The sequence below is a fragment of the Lissotriton vulgaris genome, chromosome 2_1, assembly GCF_964263255.1.
Source record: "Lissotriton vulgaris chromosome 2_1, aLisVul1.2, whole genome shotgun sequence".
NCBI classification, from domain to species: domain Eukaryota; kingdom Metazoa; phylum Chordata; class Amphibia; order Caudata; family Salamandridae; genus Lissotriton; species Lissotriton vulgaris.
In genome coordinates, this window is record NC_141687.1 from 461,666,440 (window position 1) to 461,692,257 (window position 25,818).

General features: G+C 42.9%; 1 protein-coding gene across 1 annotated transcript in view; it reads left to right on the forward strand.

Moving 5' to 3' along the window:
• The window catches only part of ANKAR (ankyrin and armadillo repeat containing), a 1,392,657-nt gene that overhangs the window by 1,092,386 nt on the left and 274,453 nt on the right, over positions 1-25,818 (forward strand). Inside the window, exons 19-20 of the mRNA XM_086955361.1 lie at positions 1,193-1,346; positions 1,445-1,606. Coding sequence (XP_086811487.1) covers positions 1,193-1,346; positions 1,445-1,606 — 316 coding nt within the window. The remainder of the gene's footprint in view (positions 1-1,192; positions 1,347-1,444; positions 1,607-25,818) is intronic.

Here is a 25,818-nt window from a genome sequence, read left to right on the forward strand (position 1 = left end):
CCGTCACCATCGTTTTGCTTTGATTTTCTCCCCCTGCGTGGGGACATGTGAGGCGCCTCGGTGCTTCTTTCCTTTTTTGTGTTTCCTTTTGTTCTATGCAAAATAACAATTTTACAAAAAAAAACTCTAACCCTAGAAGCATATCGGAATACTGGCTCACCGCCAAAAAAACCCTACTTCCAGAGAGCATGAGATCTTGATCTGTTCAAAGGTTCACTTTACATGAAGCTTGTGTGCAGAAGGGAAAGAGGGAAACAGCAGATGAAATTGCACATCTAAGGCAGCCTGCTTTTATCACTTTGGGCTGACTTTGCCGCCTGAGTTGCTCAGAGCTTAAAGAAGTAGGGGGACTCCAAAATGGAGATGGCTACCTTCAGCTTTCTTCTCCAAGGTTAGGGGTCTGCTCCAGGTGGGAGGGGCAAAGGAAGTTCTGTTCCGGTGAGTCTGGGCCTAGGCCCAATGTAGCTGGTGTGCAGAGGGTGAAGTAGGCTGTAACTCAGCTCGTAATCTATTTGGTTGCAGACTGACTCTATTCATACTTTGCAGTTCCTGCTCAACCCTGCAGGTAAGGCCAGCTTAGAGCCACTAAATTGTAACCCCTGAAATAATGCCAAACCCACTACAAGCACCATTAAACCCGCGGAAACTGATTAATCAAGACACACAAGCGTAATCACGACATACAAGCTAGAGTTTGGATTTCGTTTTTTGTCTGTTGCCTTTTTTATTAGATTTTGGTGAGGCGGAGGTTTGGGCCTTAGTCTCTTTTATGCAGTTTATAAAAAGAAAGAACGTTAAACAATTGTACACATACAAAAAACAGCAGATTCAAGGTGAAGTTGCACAGATAAAACTGCCTACTGTTACCACCTTTGGACACCGGCATGGTCTGGAACAAAACTTCGTAAGAATAAGGTTTTTTTAACCACAGCCCCGAGTAGTGACACGTCATGGCTTCATTTATCGATTTCTCATTCCTCGATCATCTCAGGGCAATGGAAAGTGGGAGATGTCAAGGAGATGGAGATAGTTTTAGGAGTGGGGTCAATAATAGGGGCCTTGTATAAGGTAGGCCAGTCGCAATCCTTTGCTCCCCTGTTGTTCGCGCAGTTTCTGATGAATGCATCATGGCACTTGGCAAATACGTGAGAATTGCTTTTCATTCATACAATGTACATGTTATCATCTGTAGATTTTCCAGTTGGAAGTTAGAGAACAAGGAGCAACAACACTCTGGGCCTTGGCTGGACAATTACTAAGACAGCAAAAGTTAATGGCCGAGCACATCACCTACAACTATATTATAGATTTACTTTTGGCACCATCAGATAAAATGCAGTATGTCGGTAAGCTGTGTTACCTTTGTTTTTAGTATTGTTATTAAATACGTATTCAGATCTTCCATTGAACAATTGGCTTTGTTGACTTCTGTTTGTTTTGATAGGTGGTCAAGCTATGATCGCACTAAGTAAGGACAGCAGGCGACAACAGAACCAGATCTGTGAAGGGAATGGAGTAGCACCTTTGGTCCGCTTGTTACGGAGTTCCAAAATCTCGGATAGCACCCTCCTCAGTGTTATCCGAGCCCTGGGAACCATGTGTATAGGTTTGTAGAATCTTATGTTTTTTAGCTCGAAGTTATGAGAAATGCATTCAGTTATAAAGCACATTCCCAACTAGTCATTCCAAATGAAGAATGCCCTTGATCCTAATGACGTCTTATACTGAAACTGATGACAGACTTGTGTACAGATTTTAGTTTTGGCTTCTGGTGATATGATAATAAATGAATCTAGAATTCAGTGCTTTCAACTGGCTGAAAACGAGAAGAATGCTAGTTTTATGCTTCGAGAATTCAGTTTAACTGAGCAAATTCTAATGTTGCAGTATTCACTGCGAGTGCTGTTACAAAGAAGTCCTGTTTGGAAAATAAAGCATTAAAGCATGTGGAGGAGGGCATGTGCTTTGCACTTGAGTGTTACTGCCCTGCGTGGCCGTTTCAGTGTTCACACACTGAAACTCTCAGTTGCCTAATATATTTATTTCAAGGAACGCAGTTTCAAAGGCAATAAGGCTAAAAGAAAAATAAATCCTCTTTAATGTTTGCAGCAAGCTACAAACACGCAAACTAAATGCATGTGCAGCTAGGGTTGCCGGATCTCTAAACATAGGGGCGCTTATTTACAAGCCCCTTGCGCCGCTGGTTGCGTTACTTTTAATACGGAAAAAGTTGCATACCAGCTGTGCAGGGGCTTGTAAATGTACATACCTTGGACCTCATCTACATGAAAATGGTGCAACGCGGCGCCACATGCGATTTAGCTGCGCTGTGCTGTTTCATTTTTAAAGCACATGGATGCGTTGTATTAACAATACAACACATTCCTGTGCTTTTCCCTGCACTGGCGCACAATTGGCTGCCATGCTCCAGCGCAAGCAACCTTCCAATGGTGCCTGCTCCGCTGGGATGATTTCTTTTATCACTATGCAGCACGCATAGAAAGAGGAAGATTCAAGGAGGAATAGAAGTATTTCTCCTCGTTGTGCCATTCCTACACCCCCCCCCCCCCCGGGAGGCGGAGGATTTTGACACATTCCCAGTTTTACAAAATGTTGTAAATCTGGGAATGCGCCAAGTTCCATGGATGTTGGGTGGGAACACCCACAGCAACACCCACGGAATTCCCCTTTCACGCAGAGTAATGCGTGCAAGGGGCCCATATTTACAAGACCATGACAGTCACACATGGTGACTTTACATGGCCTTGTGAGTATGGGAAAGCCTATTGGGCCAGCGTTGAATCAAACAAGTGACACACTGTCAGCGCAATGGGCTTGCTGTTTCTAGTCCAGTGCTTTCACTTAACAAATCGGTGCTTTCTGGGAGACATAGTCTTTGGGTTTGATTTAAGGTGTGGCAAAGCTGGACGAGTGCGGCTGGTGAACTTTGAAAGTGGTGGGGTGGAAATGCTGACTCTGGCGGTACGAGCACATCGATAGTACTTGGGTCTTGCAACGACTAGATTGTGACTTGCAATAATTTATCCTTCAAATCACATGGGCTACTTGTCAGGGCAAGTTCTGTCACCTTGCTTTTCTGTATGATGGTCAGGAATGTGGTATATGTGCGTCACACATTGTATGTAAGCAGAGCCAGCATTTAAAACCCAGGATTTACTAAACTCTTCCGCCTCACTGTCTCTTCCAAGTTCTTCTTCAACCTGTTGTGCTCACCTGGCCCTGCTTTTCTACCTAAATCGATTCCCAGCGCTTTGAGGCACCCTCTTGGCTGAATGAGGCGGTTTATAATCAAACAACACATGCTTTCAGGAGTGCAACTGTCATTAGGCTGAAAGGGCTTCATAAACCCCGCCCCTGTCGAGTGGCATAGCCTGAGATGAAACTGTGTGGGTGTTGGTCCCAGGGAAAGCCTGGGCGAAGTACCACTGGAGTTGAAAGAGTGCTTCGGAATAAACATTTTCTTTTCTTTGAAAAAACAGCTTATCTTGATATTTGGAGAGTGCTCAAAAGAGGATGGGGGTCACAGGTGATTCACAGCATCTAGGACAAAACCCCCACAGTGTGGGTTCTAATTGTGCAAGGCAGTGTGATTCACTGATCAGCCTTTGTTTTAAAGAGAGAGAATGCTTGCCCATTAATGCTGGTATGTGAGACCGCGTCTGCACTTTAAAGGCAATCTCTGCCATCTTCCTGTGGGTCGGAATAAACAAGGCAAAGATCCCAAATTGTCTTGATTTGTAATTGCATATGTATAGTGCTTAGTACTCCTATAAGGGGTAATAAGTGCTAAATAAATGTTAGAAAGTGAGGCAAGTTTTTTTTTAAAAATGCAATGACCATCCAAGAGTCTAGACTTTTCCATCAATAATAGGGTTGGGGGTCATTTGGGGCTTTGGTTCTAAAAGTGACAAGGACTGACTAAAACATAAAAACATGCAAAATAAGCCAGCCTAGTCATTGCTAGACCACTTTCTTATTTTTATCAACAAACTGAACAGGTGGACAAGAGATGGAGTTGGCTGAGAGCTCCAAATGAACAAAAGGGTAGGACCAGGACTGTTTTTCCTTGGAACACAAACACTCAGGGATGGGGAGATGGAGGAGAGGGTGGCTGGAGCACGGTTCATGGTAGAGGGGGTAGACCTATGCAAGGGGGATTTGGGTCCGAGTCACTAAATGGCCACTGTAACAGCTATCCTCATTTTAACAACCAACAAGATCAACTGTTTCACATCCCTATGGCTAACCGTTATGATTGTCTTTCTAATCTAGGCTGGGTAGACTGACAAATACAGGGATCATTGGCTAAGGAGTTAGTTACCACTATACATACCCCACTACACCAGGCAAACAATGTTATAAATTCCGGGGAGTTGAATGCAGACACAAGCCCATCACCTGTAGTCAGTGATTTGTGCACGGATGGGGCCAAATATGATTTAACAATTGGGAAACAGGAAGTAAGAGGGATGGGGGAGTGTGTAATGGCCACATGGAATATTGCTGGTCTCAGAAACAAAATTGATGACCCTATTTGGAGGGATTTTCTAGGCACCACGGACATCATCGGCATGCAGGAAACATGGGACACCCAAAATGCTTTAACACTAGATGGGTTCACTACCTTCCATCTCTCAGCAGTTCCCTCTACCCGGGGGCGGGCGCGGGGTGGCTTGATAACATTGATCTCCGCAAAAATCCCCGGCACTTACAAAGAAATAGCCACTGGTTGCCCGTATTGCTTGGCAGTACACATTTCATGTAAGGGTCGCCATAATGTCCTCGTGGTAAATTTTTATAACTCCTTTGATAGGATCGAGTCCACCAGTAATTTAAGAATGCTAAACTCCTTTCTTATAAGCTTCAAAGAGTCACCTGAGGCTGAGTGTACTATTCTTTTGTTGGGGGACTTTTAACATCCATGAGTGCCCAGACAAATGCCCACTAGACGTCTTTTTGGGGTCGCCGGATCAGGTTGGCACACATTTTGAGCACTCAGATCAGGGTGTCCTGTTGGAAGCCATTTTGGCCGAAAACGGGCTGATGTTACCTAGCAGGGAAGGAAAAGATATTCCCACATTCACAGGACAAGGCAGCGGGTCTACGATAGATTTAATTTTTTTAAGCAGTATTAGCCGCAGTCACATTATCAGTTATTCCGTGGTGAGGTCACACTTTAGTGATCATAACCCAGTCCTGTTAAGGTTGAGAAAGGTTATAGTAATGACTAAGAGTAAGCCGAACATGGTGAACAAGGGCGATATTCGGCCTACTGACCAGGCACGCAGAATTAGGTGGAGTAAGATAGTCCTGAGTGAGTTTCTCTCTAACCTCTACAATAGCAGTCGGGTGGAGTTGGACCTCTGCATGAACCCCGATGCCGGGGATAAAGACGTGTTGGAGGCGTACCAAAAAGTTTGTTATGAAATTGCCGCCAACTTGACACAATATGGTAAAGGTAAATCCTGCGGGAGGGTAGGCTGGTTCGACAAAAAGTGTACAATCGCCAATAAAAAATTAAAACTGGCGCTCAAATGTAGACCAGTGAATAGGCAGCTTGTAGCCACGCTTAGGAAAGATTATAAGGCTGTAGTGGAAAAGAGGCGACAGGAGATTAGAGAGGACGCTTGGGCAGAGTTAACTTCAATTGACGTGCTGAAAAATAGCGGCTGAGGAAAGGAGTCTTCCAAGCCCATGACGATTGTTATTTTTCCAAGGATCAAGGGATATTCTCAGGTTAGAAGTACCCAGTGACCTTGTCGAGACCTGAGCAGCCGGTATTAGTAGGTTGGCTGTCTCCTGCATTTTACAGAACTAGTGTCCAAAAAAGTGAAGTGGCAGCAATTGAGTACAGCCCTGATGAAACTGCTTAACGTAACATAGCAGTGAAACATGTCGGCACTGGCAGTAGGTAATGGTATGCATGATTAGCTACCAGCCTTTTTAGTATTCAACAGCACACGTTCACCACCCTATGAATAAAATTGGTTAAGGGACTGGTGTGCTGTGTGTGTTTTTAAGCACTCAGTTATATTTGTTTGTCACTAGCAGATTTTTCTGCACTTCACTATTTGTCACTTTAAATGTTGTTTGTTTTGGACACATCTTTTCTTTCCTCTCACTTTTCTTTGAGAAGCAAGTGACCACCGATGATGAGACAGGGGCCTGTCTGGAAATTTCATACCAGTTACCCCGATGGTGGTGTTTCCGTGAGGGGTCATTTGCTTCTCGCTCATTTTTTCTCTATTATGAGGAACGTCTAATGTTTGTGGTGGACTTGTGTGACCAATCCTGAGTTGGCTCACTGTGAGTGGTTGTTCTGAGGTGTTGCCAGAGAGAACAGGTGTTTTTATGTGAGCGGAGCACAGTGCATTACCTCCTTATAATGTGTATAAGAGTGTAGTGGGGAGGAGGATCCCAAAAAAAAAACCCTGTTTGTCACTGTTTGCACGCGATTGGACTGGGTCTCTATTTTGAAATATAGTTTGTGAGTGGAGGGCGACCCTTTTCATTTTCCCTCTTAGCTCCTGTGTGGTTCGAGTGCTGAAAAATAGCGCCAAGTTCTGTGCTGTGGTCAATCAATCTTATTTTGTTGATCCTGGTAATAATGAACTTGATTGCGGAATACAAGAAGATAGGTGGCTGCAGCATTTCAAGTCAGTCTATGAGGCTGAGAATCCTGGGGCAGAGGCATCGACCACCTTTGTGAGGCTCCCTTATACGTTATTAGTATATGAAGGTGAGGTGGCCGACGCAATTGGTAAAATGACAAGTAATAAGGCCCCTGGACTGGATGGCGTTCCATCCGACCTCTTTAAATCCAACATAGCATTTTGGTCCAAAATCTTAACTAATGTTTTTAACAGAATATCTAGTATAGGCATTCCGGAGACATGGTCCCAGTCGGTGATTGTCCCGATTTACAAAAAAGGTGATAGAGGCGACCCGGGCAATTACCGTCCAATCTCCCTCATTGATTCAGCTGTAAAGGTCCTAGGGAGAGTGGTGTTGTGCAAGCTTACTGATTGGCTGGAAGAAACTGACACCCTCTCCGCCCTTCAGTATGGCTTTAGGAAAGGGCGTGGCACAATAGACCAGAGCCTAAATCTACAACTGCTTATAGGGAAGTATACATTAGCAAAGCAAGGAACGCTGTACATCGCATTTATGGACCTATCCTCGGCGTTCGACCGAGTAAATAGGTCCAAGTTATGGGACCTTCTTTTAAGAATTGGTATAGACCCTGACATTGTGTACTTCTTGGCAGACCTCCATAGGGATCTAACAGCGTCTGTGAGGTACGACCGCAAAGGTAATAGCACAGGGAAGATAAGTATCTCCAATGGTGTAAGGCAAGGATGCATTTTAGCACCCTTTCTATTCACACTGTATATCAATGATTTGGGAGCGGCCTTAGAAAAATCATGTAAGGACATACCCAGGGCAGGGAATCTCCAAGTATTAGCATTATTATATGCCGATGATGCTGCCCTGTTAGCCCGAACCGCAGTGGGTCTCCAATGCCTATTAAATTCATTTTATGTTTTTATGTCATCTCTTTACCTTAGTGTCAATTATGGCAAATCTCATGTAATGGTTGTGGGTAGTAAAAGCAGGCCCCAGAAAAAGGCGCTGGTTTTACATTGCAATGGCCATAAACTGTCAAGAGTATCTAGATTTCCCTACTTGGGGGTTGTTTTTGATGAATATTCTACCTGGAACCCCCAAATGCAGGAGAAAAAAAATGCTTTCGCCCGTTGCATCTCTGCAGTCCTGGGTTTTTCCCGCAAATTAGGGGTGAAACCTCTGGAGGCGGTATTGAAGGTTTACACCGCAAAATGTATTTCTATTGCGATGTATGGTGCAGATCTGTGGGGCCTTAGACCAGCTAAGATTCTCCAGGTAGCAGAGGACAACTTCCTTAAAACAATTCTATCCTTGCCAAGATCTACGGCCAGTTACATAGTACATCAGGAATGTGGCATAGATTACTTGGAGGACCGAATTGCGATGGCCCCGCTACTGAAGTGGATCTCAGTCTGGTTGAACTCTGAATTGAAGGTGAACCACATAGTTTTAAATGACTGCCTTGCACTTGACCATTTGACCATTGGGACCACATTCCGTGGTTGAAATATGTTCAACTCCTATCAAAAAAGTTGGGTCGGCCAGAACTGTTTAATATGCCTTCTCAATTGGTAAAGGGTGACCTAAAGTGGGTGAAAAGTACCTTTTTGAAAATTAGAGGGATGGATAGAGAAGGCCTGGAACTGGCAAAGCCCACAGTGAGAATGCATAAAATGATCGTATCTTCTGGGTGTCAACTGGAACTTTATCTGAAAGTGGTAAACATCTCAAACCATAGATATTTGTTAACCAAGTTTCGCCTAAATAAAATCCACCTATTGATTTGTGGTCGCCCCGGTTGGACGAAACCTGTTGACCTAGGGCTGTGCAAATGTGATGGGTTTTCCCTTATGGATACCGCCCACTTCATGTTTTTTTGTGGTCATTTCACCATTATTAGGAGAACGTTTATCGTACCCTTATTAAAGGGGAAAGGGTTCAACCAAGTGAAGCCTGCTTTAATGTACCTTCAATTACTGCCAAGCATCTGGGAAATTTGCAATGTTGCCAAATTTTTAACCACTGCAATGAGATTAAGTAAAAAGATTAACTGGACATAGATATATTTTAATACCCGCTATTTTTTCACAAAATACTATTTATAATGTTTTGATCGTCATTTATAACCATGGACTACTTTTAATATGTATTTTTAAATCGGATAGGATGTAATTGTATATTTATTGTAATCTCTTAATAAGGTTTTGAGTTTTGTCTACACCCAAAACCGAGGTTTTTTATATGTAACCGTGTATATTATCGCCTTTGGACCTCTTTTGCATGTTTTTGTATACTTTTGTGGTTTACGTATTGAACCGAATAAAGTATTTTTGACTGACTGATGCAAAATAATGTTGGCAAAATAGGGGTGGGGTATATGGATAGCAAAGAGGGTCAGTGGGTGGTAGCCCCAATCTTCTGGCTAAATTGATCCTGGCTACCAGTCGTTTTTGTATTTGTGCAGTTTTATATACAGCAAACCCAGACAAAAGGCTTTACACGAGCACCAGATTACATTACACAAAAACTGATGTGTTTTTTAGGCATAGGGAGATTAAGTGATTTGCCCAGGATCACAGGATGTTGAGCTGGTGCTGGGATTCAAACCTTGTTCCCCAGTTCCAAAGTTGGCTGCTCAGACCGTTAGGCCACATCTTGTCAGTCAGTTTTGGCGTCAGAGGTGACTGGTGATCTTTGACAGTGGTGAAGCATTATACTGCCCAGGACTTTACCCCATTTAAAAAATGTTTTGCCTCACCCATACTCATTCCAGCTCACATTTAGACCCAGACTAACAACCAATTTGTGCTGGGTTTGCATCACGAAGGGTGACGTAAACCAGCGCAAAATGTTTTTTAAAATGTTCTCTCCAGTGCAAATCCTGATTCGCACTGGAAAGTTGCTTGAAAGTAACACAAAGCAGTGCAAATTGCTGCTTTTTGTCACTCTGCGTCGAGGTGGCATGCATGCGTCGTACACGCATGTTCCCATGCAAACACCCATGATTTTTCACGTAAAACCCAATCTACTATCAATAGTAGACAGGGCTTTGCGTCAAAAGATAAACACCACTTGAGAGCAGGCATTAAAAAGAAGAGCATCTTTTATTTCACCTAACTTTTCCCTCTTTCCATGTGTACTGGACTGTACAGCCCAAATCCGAAGTATGAAAAGTTTTAAAGTAAGTGAAAGCATACCATTTTGTACTGGAATGGAACTCTTCCAGTACAAAGACAATGCCAGACACCTGTCAACTATTGCGTAAAGGTGTGAGTGAGATGTTCTGTAGTCTGTGTGCCAGCGCTGGGGAGAGCAGAATGGTGCCATATCTTTGTAGTTATGGTGTTTTCGTGCTCTTTCACGCAATGCAACAACTTTGGGTGCTGTGCTGCGTTGTGTAAAGTTTTTCATAGTCTCATTTTGCTCACTCACTCTAACTCACATTCTCTCACTTTCTCACTCATACTCACTCCCACTCACTGTTACTTACACACAAACAGTCATTCTCAATCTTAATTACTAAAACACTTGCACACACTAAATCTGGACCCTGGTGTAACTGCACCTTCTGCACCACTGATAGTTGCACACACGATTCACTTCCACTCCCTCTCACAACCTCCAATCAAATCAAATCAAATATCTTTATTCGGCACTTAAAAAGATACCATAAAAGTACATACATAAAAGATACATTTAAAAACATTTAAAAAACACATTAAAATGATTAAGAGTGGAGGAAGGGCATTGAATTCATGTCAAAAACATTTCTGGTATCAGTCTCTGATTACGGAACATTACAATCATTTACTTCTCTTGTGTTCCTTAACCTCATAGCCATCTGATAAAATGTATTATACAAAATAATGTATGAGCATCTGAGGCTTCCTGCAAAAACAGTAGAGCTGCTTTTGCCTGTCTAAATTTAGCTTTTTTAAGAATCCCCACTAAAAACTTGCGTCTGGGGGCCGAGTAAAATGAGCATAACAGTACAAAGTGAAGGGTATCCTGCGGAGACCTACTGTCGCAGCCACAGGTACCCTTTGACTCCAATGATAGAGTGAATTCAGAGGGGACAGGGAGTAGGTGATGTAGCATATTAAGTCTGAAACGGGTCATATAAAATCTGTCCTGTGCAATGTACATCACAGCTAGATATGGTTCCATTCCATGTTCCTTTTTCAATAAGCTGTAGGACAGAACTGTAGGTTTACGCTTTTCCGTGACAGCCCTACTCGTAGATGTCCATTCACTGAACAATTTTTTGATCAACATCTTGTTCTGGGCATTTAGGGTTTCGGGTGCGGTAAAAAAGTTTTTGCAACCGATTGCCTCCAAGGAATCTTTTACATACTTTATCCAGGGGATATGGCCCCCTCTGTCACGATTCAGACAGTCTTTAATGATTTGCCTGCTGAGGCCAGCCTCTAGATTAGTCCAGATTTTGATCCAAGCCAGGAGGGGCCTGATCTTTATTTTGTCTTCAATGTAGGGCTCTCCCAGTTCTTCATGTAAAATATAAGATGGAGTACTCTGTGGCACTTTCAGTATCCTTTAAAAAAACTTATTTTTCTCCACCTGAATCTGGTGCAAATGCTTTTTTATGAAACCCCACACTTCTGACCCATAGGCTGCTTTGGCGCAGCATATTAACATGTACAAGTTAAGTACTTGCTCCGGCGACCATCTGCCCAGTCTTTTCCCGTAACCCATTATGGCCCCTGATGATGCCACCAATTTTACCGCATGTTTTTCAGACAGGGATTTAAAGTCTAATTGCTCATCAAATAAGACGGCTAAGTAGGAAAAAGACTGGACCTGGCCTATTTTGTGGGAGCCTATCCTATATACAAATTTCCTTTTTGGTCTTGCCCCAACTGACATAACATAGGATTTTTCCAGATTAGCTGACAGGTCAAGTGTGGCCATGAAGTTGACAAATCCATCGATCAGCTTCTTTTTAGCCCCAGAGGTGTTCGAGCTAACAACACCGCGTCGTCCGTGTAAAGCAGGACGGGCACTGGACGATGGCCTATTTGGGGGGAATCCACGCTCAGTTTAGATAGTTCCTTGTCCAGGTTATTGATATATAGGGAAAATAAAAATGGCGCTAAGATGCAGCCCTGCCGCACTCCGCTCGTACATAGGAATGGTTCCGCCTTGGTTGTAGCGGACCGTTGCTGATGTATTCCAATGTAGGGCCTTCAGAGTGTCAACTAGCCCTTGTTCCACCACCAGGCTTATCATCAATGCCCATAATTTTTCTCTATTTACGCGGTCGAAGGCAGTGGAAAGGTCCATAAACCCCAGGTGGACTGGCAATAGTGTACTTAGCCGTCAAGAGGTATAAGTTCAGTCACTGATCGGTGGTTGATCTTCCCTCCCTGAACCCATATTGGATATCTGTAAGTATTTGGTTATCCTCTGCCCAATCGGGTAGACGATTTAAAATGGCTCGTCCCAACACCTTCGCCGTCACGTCAATTAAAGATATGGGGCGATAACATTGGGGGTCATCCCGATTCCCTTTTTTATAGATTGGTACAATGGTCGCCGAGGACCAAGAGTGGGGCAGCCCTGCCACAACTGCCTCGTTCAAGACCCTGATGAGAATGGGAGCCCACAGCTCCATATTACTCAGATAAAGACCAGGGGGTATACTGTCAGGTCCGGGTGCTTTATTTTTAGTTAACCCTAAGATATCCAATTCCACTTCTGCCATAGAGAAATCTAGCCGTGCAGTCAATTTTGACCTCTGCCCTTCATCATGAGATATCTTCCCTGTGTGATTATACAAACTCTGGAAGTGGGTATGCCATTGTTCTGGTAATATGGTATTCAGTATTTGTGGTGCGCTTGGGTCCAGGAAGCACGGTTTGTTTATGACTTTCCAGAATCCAGCCATATCTCCTCTTTCTGCCGCCTCCCTTAAGTCCTCCCAGGCTTGTGTTTGAAGGCTTTCTTTCAGGATTTCAGGGCCTTTTTATATTTCGATCTGCAATGGGCTATTCTGGAGTTGTCCCTAGGGTACTGTTTTAGACTGTATTTAAGATCTTTATGTGCCTTGATACAATCTTGGTCAAACCAATGGGATGTGGTGACTGTTTTACTTCTTTTAGGAGTCTTTAATAGGCCGTCAACAAGACGTGCTATTTCTTCAAATGCGCTGACCACCATCACTCCCTCGTTGTTTTGATTAAGGCATACATTTATAGCATTTAGCCCTGCTGTTACGAGACTCCTATAGAATTTATCTCCATCTATCTTGGCCCACCTAAGCCTCCTCCCCTGCTCTACCACCTTTTCTGTTGCATCTACTCTGCTCGATGGTTTCTTGCAGTTTGGACATTTTAGTTCCATAACCAGAGCGTTATGATCACTAAAAATACTAATTTCAATTGCCATACTGCTAATCCAGTTTCTAAGTGTGGGAGAAACCTTGATGAAATCTATGTATGAATGGCAGCCTCTGCCCTTGAAAGTTGGGTTAGGTTCCCCACTACTGCCTAACTCGATCAAGTCCATTGTGTGCACCAAATTGTGCCTTTTTGTCACTTTGTCTATTTCCCACCCCTCTACGGAGTGTGCAAAGTGTAGTCCTTTTGTCACAGTGCACCGCGACCAATCCTTATTTAATGGTCTCAAATTCTCACAGAGGTGACAATTAAAATCCCCTGTGAGAATTACGCGCGGGGCACCTACTACCTTAGTTGATGATAACTGCGCGTCTAGGCGGGAATCCAATTCTTTTATTAAGTTTCCTCTACTATTTGTGCCTACCGCATTATACCAATTTACCAAAAAAATATTGGTCCCTTTGGAGTGGGAGCCTATTGCCTGCATGTTTTTTGAATTCCAGTTGTGGTTAAACCATACCCCTTGTATGCGGAGGTCTACATATATTAATAGTCCTCCAATCGCTCTCCCTGATGAGGACCTTACAGCAGGAACTGGAAAGCATTTGAACCCCTCTATGATGTACTGATTGGGATCAATCACCCAAGTCTCCTGCAGACATATGATGTGGAAGCTGGTGATATACTGTCTCCATTCCTGGCAATCATATTTAGCCGCCAAACCTGCTATATTCCAGGATATAACTCTGAGACCGTCCTGACTGACCAACATATTTGCTCCATCCCCTGGTGAGAGAGTTTTCCTATCCTCCCCAGCTATTATTGGTGCAACTATATTTTCTGCGTTTGGCATTACTAGTTTATCTGGGGGTGATGTAACCCTCTTATCTTTTCTGCGTGCCTTGAGCTCTGTGTGCTGTGTCCCCCCCCTTGTTGTTCTGGGACATCCTTCTTACTGACTCCCCTGCTGCTGCTTTCATCTGAGGTGGTAGATGTTGTATTTCCCATCCATATAGACCCTTCACCAAATGATCCCCTAGCAGATTGTGATGTACAAATTACGTCACAGATGAGTCAGTCCACCTCATCCAATACACAGAACCTATTCCAATGGGCATGCAGTGGGATAGCAGGATCGTATACAGATATACCCTGCCAAGGTGCTTGCCACTGTTGCACTCTATTCTGGAGGTCATGATGATAAACTCTACTGGCATGAACCCTATTTGTATACACTGGTCTCTGAGGTGTGGTGGGATAGAAATAGGATAGGTGCAGCAGATATATTTGAGTGTTTGTGCTGCTTGAAGGGGCATTACATATGTAGTTCACTGCAGAGGTGTCCCTAAAGTTTATTGTTATGATGTCTCCTGCTATCGTTTTTACTCCTTTCCCAATCCACTCCCCTCTTCTGACGGTAAGTATTTCCCCAGAGATATTTGGGGGTAACGGCCTATTCGCCCTTAGCCATTGCACACACTTGTTTTTTAACTCAAAATGGTTTTCTCTTTTCCCTTCCTTTAGGGGAGGAACCCCCGTTAGTACTACAACGAAGGGCAGGGCTTCTGGAGGGAAATTTATTGTGTGGAAGCGAGCCTGGCCTGTCTTCTCTGATACATTTTTAGGGTATTTTTGGTCGCATTATTACTCTCCTTCGGGTTAGGACCTATTCTGCCATTTACAGCTGTAGGGATTCCCGCTCCCTGGTTAATATGAGCCTGAGGGGTAGTAATGGTGGAGCAAGAGGATAAGGGAGCTCTGGTGTTTTTTGAGGTGATAATTTGTGTTCCCATCTTAGTATTTTTTGTGGAGGGATTAACAACTGGTGCTACCTTGTCCTTATGTGTGTTATTTGGTGTAACCCTTTCCTGCTCGGCCGAAACTAAGGTTCCAGCTGGAGCCACCTGCTTTGATATTCCTGCCCCCCTATTGTTTATTATAGAGGTTAGTCTGTCAATCTTTAACATCAGGGGTTTGATGTGAGTAATGATAGTTTCTTCCAATCCTGCCTTTAAGTCGGCTACCATGTTTGCCACCCAACAGGGTATTCCTGGTGTGGTATTAGGTATTGGTGTCACTAGGTTATGATTTGCAGTATAATTTTTTCCCTTTTTTTTGTTATTTACTGAGGTTTCTTTAAACCTTCTTGGGCCTGTATTGTTTGATCTCGGCTTTTCTAGAGCGGGCGGGGGATTTAAATCTATGAGAATGTCCTCAGCAACTCTAGGAGTCCCTGTGGGTGCCTGTGCACAGGGGAGCTCCGCGTAAGAAGACGTAAAGCAGAAACTTATGTCTGGGACATCTGTTACAGCCATTGACGGGTCCTCTCCTAAGTCTTGGATTGTTATTGTCGGTGGTAGTGAGAGCCTTCTTTCGGTGTTAACAATTGCCGTAGCTACTGCCCCTATAGTTTGTTGCAACATCTTATCTATTGCTGTGAGTGTAGGTAGGGGCTGTGGAATGTCGGTCTCCTGTCTGGTGTTAGAGCGTAGCGTAGGCATCATAGCAATTTTGGTCACTTTTCTCATTATTTGATAATCAGTGCTTGTCTGATTTAAGGAATAATAATCTCACCACTAGAGAGTGTATCTTTCTGGCTTAAAAAGCCAGGCAATTTCACCCAAAATGTTTAAGGGCACGGGGTTTTAAGACATTATCAGTAGTACCTTTCCATAAATATGTTGTCCTCGCGGCAGTCCGTTGGCGAAACGTTAGGGGGGTGACCCAGCCCAGCCTCCTCTGGCCTCAGAGGGCCGTAGAGGGCCTGCCCTTTGCCCGGGGGGTGACGTGCAATTTAAAGCCCCTCCTGGCACGTATTCTCCCTCAGCAGGGCCGCAAGGGAGCTTGGGTGATGTAGTTCCCAGCTCCCCTCGGTCCCCCCCCCCCACAGCGGCCGCGCTCTGAATGGAAGGCTGCGGCGGCGGGGAAGGACCGGTAGCGGTGTCAGTGGCCTCGGGAAGCGTTGTTTCGTGGCGATTGGAATCATCCCGATTCTTGATTCAAACAGGAGCCAAAGGGTAGGTGGCAGCAGCAAAGTAGATAGTTTGATTCCCCTCCAACCTCCAATCAATATTAAATTGTAGCATACTCAGACTCCTTCACTCACTCCCTCGTACTCACTTTCACTTATTCATGCACACTTCCAAACTCTGATTTCCACTTTAACTCTTATTGACACTCTCAAATACACACATTATTTATTTATTTATTTATTTGTTTACATTTGTAATGCGCACAGCTACCCAACAAAGGGTTTCACTCAATCCCATTCACCCTGATTCACACTCACAAACAAATACACAAGTGCATAGAGAAATAAAATTTTTGTTTTTCTTACCTGGCTTACTTAACTGGCAACTTGGAGACTCTTTGGCAGCAGCAAAGCAGAAATCTGGTGCTGGGCATTGGAATCAGCAACCATAATTCCCAGCGAGGAGCCAAATGGAGCAGCAAGAGCAGGATCGAAAAGGAGGAGACCCACCTCAATACCCCTCTAAGCTATTTGATAGGCAGGGCCACTGGAATTATGCGTCAGGCGAAGGCCAAATTATGTAGCAGGGTTGACAAAATTATGCGGCAAAAAATAAAGTGACCTAGTATTGTTTCATTCTTTTGTCATTTTTACACCTAATACTTTCTGGGCATAGGTTGCACCTCTTATGTGACAATTAAACACCTACATGTAGCAAGAAGCAGCAGAAGCAGCAGAAAGTTAATCAGTCAACCTTTGCAAAGGGACTTCCACTACGCAGCAAACGTCACTGCGTTTTTAGTAACTTTTCCACCGGTTGAGCTAGAAACTATTTTTTTTGTTAAAATCATCTGGAGATTATGCAGCAGATGATGTATTATGTGACAAATGCAGCACAACTATAATTATGCCAAAACTGGCACAGCCGATCAATCACGTTTTTCCAGTTGCCCTGTTGATAGGACTGTAAGCATAGGCCTATAAGAATCTGGGATACAACTGGGGATCCTGCCTCTGCTGCACTTTGTGGCTTTTCATTGGCTTCAGGGATGCACTGATGTGCATTTTAGCAGATATACTGTGCTGCCTGAGCCATGTGCAGTATGTCTGCTAAATAGAATGGATTGTGCCTGTATTAGGGGATCATAGTTAAACTACACTCCTCAGACATCTCACAGTCCACGTCCCAGAAGATCCTTGAGTGCCTCTTGCTTTGCTATTTTTTGTATGGCAGACAGGCATATAATAGACTAAAGAGGTGAACAAGAATGATACTGGGGATAGACAGTACTTAGCACTCCTACTACAAATGCTTTCTTCCACAGCAGCACGTGTTCCCCAGATTGCTCTAGCCTCGTGTGTTCTACCTCTTGATCATCCTTACCATCTCTGCAAGTGGCAGTTGGTGGTTGGAAAACCTTATGCCAACGGGAGAACAGTACCTGCCCTAAATCCTAGACACATTCACATCTCAAAGGATCCAAACCAGTGAGTGTACTCCTGTGGGTGAACACACTTACTTCAGAGACATGGTCCACTTGACTCCCCTCTTTTCAGAGTCAGACTTGGTGCTCAGACACAAGGGTTCAACATTTTATGTTTTTTAACTTTGATTTTCTACTCAAGCCCACTCTTTCCTTTCCATGTGCTTCAATTTAATTTATATTGCATTGCCCGTAGGTGGTCACCTGGACATCAGCACTGTGTATCTACCCTATGTCCCTTTTGACCCTCTATTAACATGTCAATGCTTTCTCTCTCATTGCCTGTCATCCTCCCCTTTCATTTTCTCAACCTGCCCCTTTCCACCCCATACATTTCCCCTTTGTCTCATTCCATAATGAATATTGTCTCCTTGTTGCAGCCTGATCTTCTCCGTTTCTTTTAAATTTCCAAACTACAAATGTAGATCAAAAGAACATACCAAAACTACATAGAAGAAATGATCAAGAGGATGTTCATAACAAATTGCCCTCAGGGAACGGATAGGATGTGACATTGAGTGGGGATAATAAGACAGGGTAAATAAACATTAGCACTATATGTCCAAACTTTTGCAGGGCAAAGTCTATTAGAAAATCACCATTCGAAAGGGTGAAGTCTGCTTGGTACCAAGAAGCTCATTTTAGTGTCCATTTTATTAAGGAGACAAAGTTAGTTGTCTTTCTGAAGATAGGCTGAACACTTAGAAGACATGAATTCCACAGAGAAAAGTATGTTCTTGCACATACAGAGAGAGTGAAGCTATGCCCAAAAAAATCATTATCATATTGTAGAGCTGAACTCACTCCTCTGCAGATAGAGCTGAGCTCCAGCACAGATGCAGCAGAGTCCCTGAATGCTCAGTGATAACCCATGCAGAGTTACAGCTGAGACTGTATACCCATAGATAATTTATTTTATTGAGCTGGAGCTGAATTCCTGCATACATAATACTGTGAGCCTGGGCAGACAGGGCTGTGCTCTTCCAAGTATGCAGCTGAGATCCCTTGCAGACAATGGTGAGCCCCTGTACAAACATATAATGTAAAACCCCAGGTTGTGTGGGAAATGTGAAAGCAGGAGCAGCTAATATTCTGTGGGATATCACATGTCTCTCACCCAGGTTAATCTTCCTGATAGGGAGTGCGGATGCGAAGGTGGGAGGGAGGATGACAGTAAGAGAGAAGGGAGTGAGAGAAGCAATTGAAGAGAGAGACAAACAAAATAGATAGTAGTGAAAGGGAATTAAGCATGTGTGTGAATATGGAGGGAAAGGTGAGAAAGAAGTGAGTAGAGTTTGACTGAGATGGAAAAGAACAGAGACGGAGTGTGAACCAAGAGACACCAGAGTGAGAGTTATATGAACAACACCACAACAATAAAGATGGGGCAAACTTTGTCATGTTAAGCTTATTTGTGAAGTGCACAGCCCACCCTTGAGAGTATCCTGGTGCTGAGAAAGCTGGGGTCATTTTAGCTGTAACTACAACTTGTCCAGGCAAAGAACCATGTTTTCAGTTTCTTGCGGAGCTCAGTACTGAGGAGGCAACACAAATGTGTAGGGGTAGGTTGATGACAGGTAATTCCTATAAGTGTGTGGTTTCAGTCCACTTTTAAAAGTCACCAGCTGCTTCTTTACATTACCATTAGTAGGGCCTTGCAGCCCTGCCATCTTTGAGGACCTTCACTTGAAACTCCAGCACTAATTAAATGAAAGCTAGCTTAATATAAAATAACATTTCCTCATCTGGGCAAAAGAAGATTGGCTGACACATATATGTTGCTTACATTGTTCAAAATACAGATACAATTATGTGGTGCCTGCTCTTTTAAAGCACAGCAGTCATCAGCCATTATTCATTACAGAGAATCCACACACTTGTTATCCTGATGGTGTCGTTCTAACCACAAATTGATAACTTATGTATTAGTCATGTGACACTCAGAGCATGCAGGCAAGGATAAAGCACACCCATCAATAAAAATCCGGCCATAACGATGCTATTTTCTCCCAGTTAAAAATATATATTAGAGCACTTATTAAAAATGCCTGTGTAGAACCCAGCTCAAACCGAGACCCTTCTGTTTATGTGCAGCGCCTCTATTTTTATAAGTCAATTTCTTTAAATTGATTTCTAAATCTAGCTTAGAGCACACTGCTGTGATAAATAGATAGACAGACAGATAGATAGATAGATAGATAGATAGATAGATAGATAGATAGATAGATAGATAGATAGATAGATAGATAGATAGATAGATAGATAGAAAGATAGATAGATAGATAGATAGATAATTAATGATAGCCCTTGCAAAGAGGCAACTTTAACAATACTGTTGCTCCATTTAAAATGCTTATTATATCATTCAAATTTGGTCCCCGGTGCTTCTCGCTATTAACTGTGGTATTTGATACACTCATGTCAACACAGATTCAAATTTCACTTGTATTCTTCTTCAGTACCACTAATGTTGGGGACACCCAAGGTTTTTGTCCTTTTACTGGCTCAATAGTATCTTGCTTTAGTAATTAATTTATGTCTTCATCCACTTTGTCTTATGCATGTGAATTGGGACTCTCCTATGCATCTGTGCCACAGGGTTTACCTTTCGTTTATGTGCAGAGAAATATCTCTTCCCTATACTTTACCCAGACGTTTAGTCAAAGTAGGAAATTCTTTTAGTGTAGGATGTTCCACTATCTAATCAAATGTCATAGATAACAGTGCCATTAGTTGAGCTGTAACATTGCTCATTAAGCAAGGACTAGACATTTCCTCCCTTTAAAACATGTACTTCCTCTTTGAGGGACATTTTTCCATATGTCAGGTTGTCTTCAATCTTTCCTAGACAAGTAACAGGATGTTTTTCCTCAGTGAAAGACACTGACAGTTGATGACACTAGTGGTGGTTTCTCCTGCATCTTATCCTAGATAGTTATGCAGATGATATAGCATGTTGCCTGATTATCAAGAAAAAAATGAATTTTCTGATATCCCACTCGGATGTCAACAGACTCTGCGTTTTTAATATTCTCTTTCTGTAGCACATAGATTGTTTCATCTCTGCTTACCTCAGTCATCAAATATAGACGTTCTTGTTCAAATTCATCTGCAGAAGAGTCATCAAAGCTTTCCATTGGCCTAATGTGTTTTATGTTTCCTTTAGCTTGTCATTACCACGTTTTTTCATTGTGTCTTCACTTTGGTCTGCACACACTTGATTCGTTTTTCTGCATTCTTTACACCGTTGCCCCATTGCTGGACATATATTTATATGTGGAAATGGTTGTCCACACCTATAGCATGTTCTTCTGTCTTACTTTATGAAAGTTTTCTGACTTGTTCCAAAGCTTTAACTCATCCTTTCTTCCATATTGGTGGCATGTTTTTTAGCTTGCCTTTCAATTCGTCCCATACGAAGAATTGTTTGCATATCATACCTTTCTTCTAATAACTTTTTCCTGAATTCTACTGAATTTCATCCGTGGATGATACTTAATCTATCGCTTCCTCATTATTAAACTTGTAAAATTTGCAGAACATCACTAACTTCCTCAATTTGGTTACAAATTTATCAATGGGTTCATTATCTTGCTGACAAGCAATATTGAAATTGGATCTTTTAAAATCTAAATTTCTTTGTGGATCAAACCGCTCATTTAGACATTTTCTGAGCCCCTTGTATGTATTCTTATTCACATCATGGAACATGACAGTTATATCCTCTACCTCATCACCTACTAAATGAAGTAGCACGTTTTAAGCTTGCTAATCGATGTGTTTCTTACATGTGGCTTTCAAAAATTTTTAAATCTCCTCCTCCATTTTTTCCATATTTGAGCAATAGTCTGTTGGTCCGTAATGCAAAATGGTGGAGGTTTCCTGAAAATCATACTGGAAACATTTTCTTCCTCTTGGACAATTACATCATCCATATGTGTGTTTGCTGTTGTACTTGTTGAACTTTCACTGAGATAGATAGATAGATAGATAGATAGATAGATAGATAGATAGATAGATAGATAGATAGATAGATAGATAGATAGATAGATAGATAGATAGATAGATAGATAGATAGATAGATAGATAGATAGATAGATAGATAGATAGGTAGGTAGGTAGATAGATAGATAGATAGGTAGGTAGGTAGGTAGATAGATAGATAGATAGATAGATAGATAGATAGATAGATAGATAGATAGATAGATAGATAGATAGATAGATAGATAGATAGATAGATAGATAGATAGATAGATAGATAGATAGATAGATAGATAGATAGATAGATAGATAGATAGATAGATAGATAGATAGATATTTGGGCTCAACGGCACAAACGAAGCACGGCCTATCTTATATTCCTGTGTATCAGTATCCTTTGAGTCACTCAAGTTGCCTCAAGTACTAAGTTGCCATTTACATAATTGTTATGTATATTTACTACTGAAAGAGCAATTGCCATCAGTATGTAATGAGTTAAGGAGCGAAGGATCGGAAGCAGAGTGTGTCAGGGCTAGTGAGGAAACCGAGGCAGCGGGGAAAGAAGTAAACAAGCTTGGTGTATAGCCTTATTTATTTATTTTACATTGTGCAAACATGGATAATGATAAATCCTTTGTCCCATCCCTCATCCCCTGGCTAAAGTTTAGACCAGTATTCACATGGAGAGTGTGAAGAGGGTACAACAAAGAAAGAAGAAGCTTATCATTCATGAATAAAAGACTCCAAAGTTGATGTAAAGTGGTGGTACTCATCCGCAAGAAAGGCTGCACATTCCTGTAGCAAGTGCTTTATAATAACGGTGAAACATAAAGCTGGAAAGTTCACCACAGGAGAGAATAGATGACGATCAGACTCACTGACTGATATGACAGCTGGCTCTGAAACCATGCTCAAGGGAGGGCAAACTACATTAGTGGGAAATAATGAAAAGTTCCATTTATACCAGAATCCAATGCAGTATTAGGATTTAAGATCAATGCAGTAGCTATGGATGTCACGTTACTCATAGCAGATCACACAATGTTAGCAGAGAGAGTCACAGAGAATGCAACCACTTTGTAACCTTTGCATCCCACAGTAAAAGAACTGCAGTCTCAACGTAGTCATGGGCATTAGCGATACAGACAATGGGTGGATCTCCTGAACGTTATTAAGCATCATGAAAAGACATATGCTGGTGGTCTATTCACGCCCCTAGTGGATCAAGCTGGAAGAACCACCGACCCATGTTACAATGAAAAAGGCTTGATATTCAATCTGAAAAATGAAAAACAATCATTCTAAGTACATATTGTGCATAATTTTAGAAGGGCGTTTACCAACTATTGAAGGTTGTTTGCTCATGCTGTGTTTGCCGTTGTCTCAAAGGACAATTGCGGTGCTGCATCATTAAAACCAAGTATTGTAGTGAGGCTGATGGGCTGTAAGAAAGGTGTCAACCATATGGATGCTGATGCACCGATTTTATCACAATCTTCTCTTCTACTGATTCATGTGAGCATATCTGTTTTCACAGCGATTACATGACCTCTTGTACCCTTAAATAAAAAGGTGTGCCCCTGCACAGCCCTATACTTATTCTGTTTAGATTTATTGTGACTTACATTAAGACCTTAATGGCACCACCTGGCTACAAATATTACATTGCTGTTTCAGATCAGATTGCATGAACTACATTCATGTTTCAGTAATAATGTTGGTAATCCTACTTTTACGTAAGCTAAGCAGGTTGCCGCCTCCAGGCAATCCTCCTGATGCGTCAGCGCTACCAGCCTTTCTTAAAGCACCGAGGACTGCATGTCTATTCACACCCGTAACAGCCAATGAAGTCCCTGCTCTCATACTTTTTATTTTAATAAACAGCATGAAAGCATCACCATGATTAGAAGAGCAGGTTAACACAGTGCTTCTGCAGAGACCTGTTTTTGTAATTTCGTTGGCTCCCTGGCACAGAGAGAATTGGTGAGGACCGAAGTGTGCATGTCAGCCTGGTCAAGGACAACATACAGGCCAGCCTGACATGCACAATTCATTTAGTTGCACAGCTACTTCATCCTGCCAATCAACATGATTGGCCACACCTTACACAACACCAAGAGTGTGTTTCGTGGCCCTGTAACTCATACGGGGCAGTCCATTTTAATTTATGACATGTGAGGTATTGTAGTGGCTTTTGCAGCCAGGGGGGGCAACGCTCCAGAGCTCCTATTTGTGAGCCGCCCATGTTTCTGAAATGCTCCTATACTCAATGCAGTTTAACATAATCTGTTATTAATTGCTTTTTACATACATAGGCATTGTTCAGCTCCACCAAGCCATTTATCACTCAATAATAGGCACCTAGAGTCAGGCGAGGATGGTAACGCCAATCCTTCATTAGGCAAAGTGCCGAAGGCTTTGTCAGACCTCCAGCCCTGCTCCCCATCCCTCCTGCCCTCGGAGAAAAGAGGGGCTGCAGCAAGGTGAAAATAACTGCGCTCACCCTCTCATTTGCAAATTGGGGTGATAGCTTCAGGAAGAGTACCAACTGCCAACTCTCACTGAAGTTTTTAAAAATGGACAACTTTGTATTTTAAAAACATACCTGTTTCCTTTCAGGAAATAAGGCTGTATAAAAAACGTTTTCAGCTTTAAAATGTAAACACAGGCATGGTGGACCACCACCCTTCTCTTAGCAGCCAGCCGTTGGGAACACAAGTTGTGATGTGCATAAATACAATTCATTAGGTTGAAAATAGTGGGAATATCAATTAAGACCTACTTCTGATTCTGGCACCTTCTCTGTAGCTCCCTTGGTCAAGAGAGCTAACACCTCCAGAAGTGTAGTGTTTTGTGAATTAGCAAAGACTGACCGTAGAACTGTGACATAAATATTTGGGTGTGGTGAACAGAGTCCATTTTGAGAATGTTGAGTTCTCAGTTACACGCACAATGACAGTGGACAATACTGTGTAAATGTATCAGCAATTATACCATTGTTGATCTTCTTCCAAGACATTCTAAGCACCAATCTTCTGTGTGCAGTGGCAGCTGAAGTTGTCATTACAACCATTGGTACTACATCCTGGAATTAGAGATGGAAGTGGACTTTAGTGACAAAGAGCATGTTTATAACATGGCTTATTGCTCAACCTAAATGGATGTCCCCTACATTCCAGATTACGGAAAATCACCCTGCAGAGAAGACACTGGAGACCATTGCTATGTCTCACAGAACTCTGGTGAACAGGCATCCCTTCCTGCCAGAATGTTACAGAGAGACCCCAGAGAGCTTGGTAGTCCCGGCCTCTACCTCCCAAGTGTACCTTGGCGCCTTCCCTACCACTTCACCAGGCAGGGAATTCAAAAGGCTGGATACCTTTGAGAAGAGAATGTTCTCTTCTGCCACCCTGGCACTGTGGTCAGAGAACACCGCCTGTCTCTTGGGCCGATACTCCCATACCTACTATAACTCGGTTGCACAAGTGTAGCCCATGGTCTTGGAGGAGGCCTGACCCATACTCTCTCAATCAATTGCTGATGGGAGGGACACAACCAAGTTCACCATATGATGTGGGCTGGATATGACCAATGTGTTGGGAAGATCTATTTTAGCATCAATGGTCCTTTGGTGCCAAGCCTGGCTGAGAACTACTGGCTTTTCAGGAGGATGGTCCAAGTCTGGCTCATGGACATGGTCTTTGATGAAGAACAGCAGAGGTACGGTCAGGTAACTGGACATTTTCATGGCTCCTTCTCAACCCCAGTCCACCTTCTGCCCCTTTCCTGGCTACTGAAGAGGCTTCCAAGCTTGTCTTTACATGCCCAGCCGCCTTGGTCAGCAAACTGTATAATCCTTTTGCGTCATGGACACAATTCCCACAGTCACATGGCACAGGGAGCCAGAGGTCGAACCAGGTCCTAACGCCCTGGCAGCCTCCAAACCCCTTTAGTATGTCCTCTGACCATCATGAGTATCCAGTGGGGGCAGAATACATCTGACCTTTTTACAGCGAGTCCAAAGGGGCTACTCCCTCCCCTTTGCGATCCCCCTCACCCATGCCACCTTCTAGCAACAAGCTGACAGAGGACCACTTCTGGAGGTGTTAGCTCTCTTGACCAAAGGAGCTACAGAGAAGGTGCCAGAGTCAGAAGTAGGTCTTAATTGCTATTCCCACTATTTTCTGGTGCCCAAGAAGGATGGGGACGTCATCCTATTGTATACCTGCACCTTCTCAATCTCTTCCTGAAAAAGGATAAATTCAAAATGCTCATGCAACTCCTCGTCTGCCCTGGACCCAGGACCCAGGAGACTGGATTGTAATGGTGGACTTCCTGGATGCTTATTTTCACATCCCTGTCCTGCCTGCCCACATGC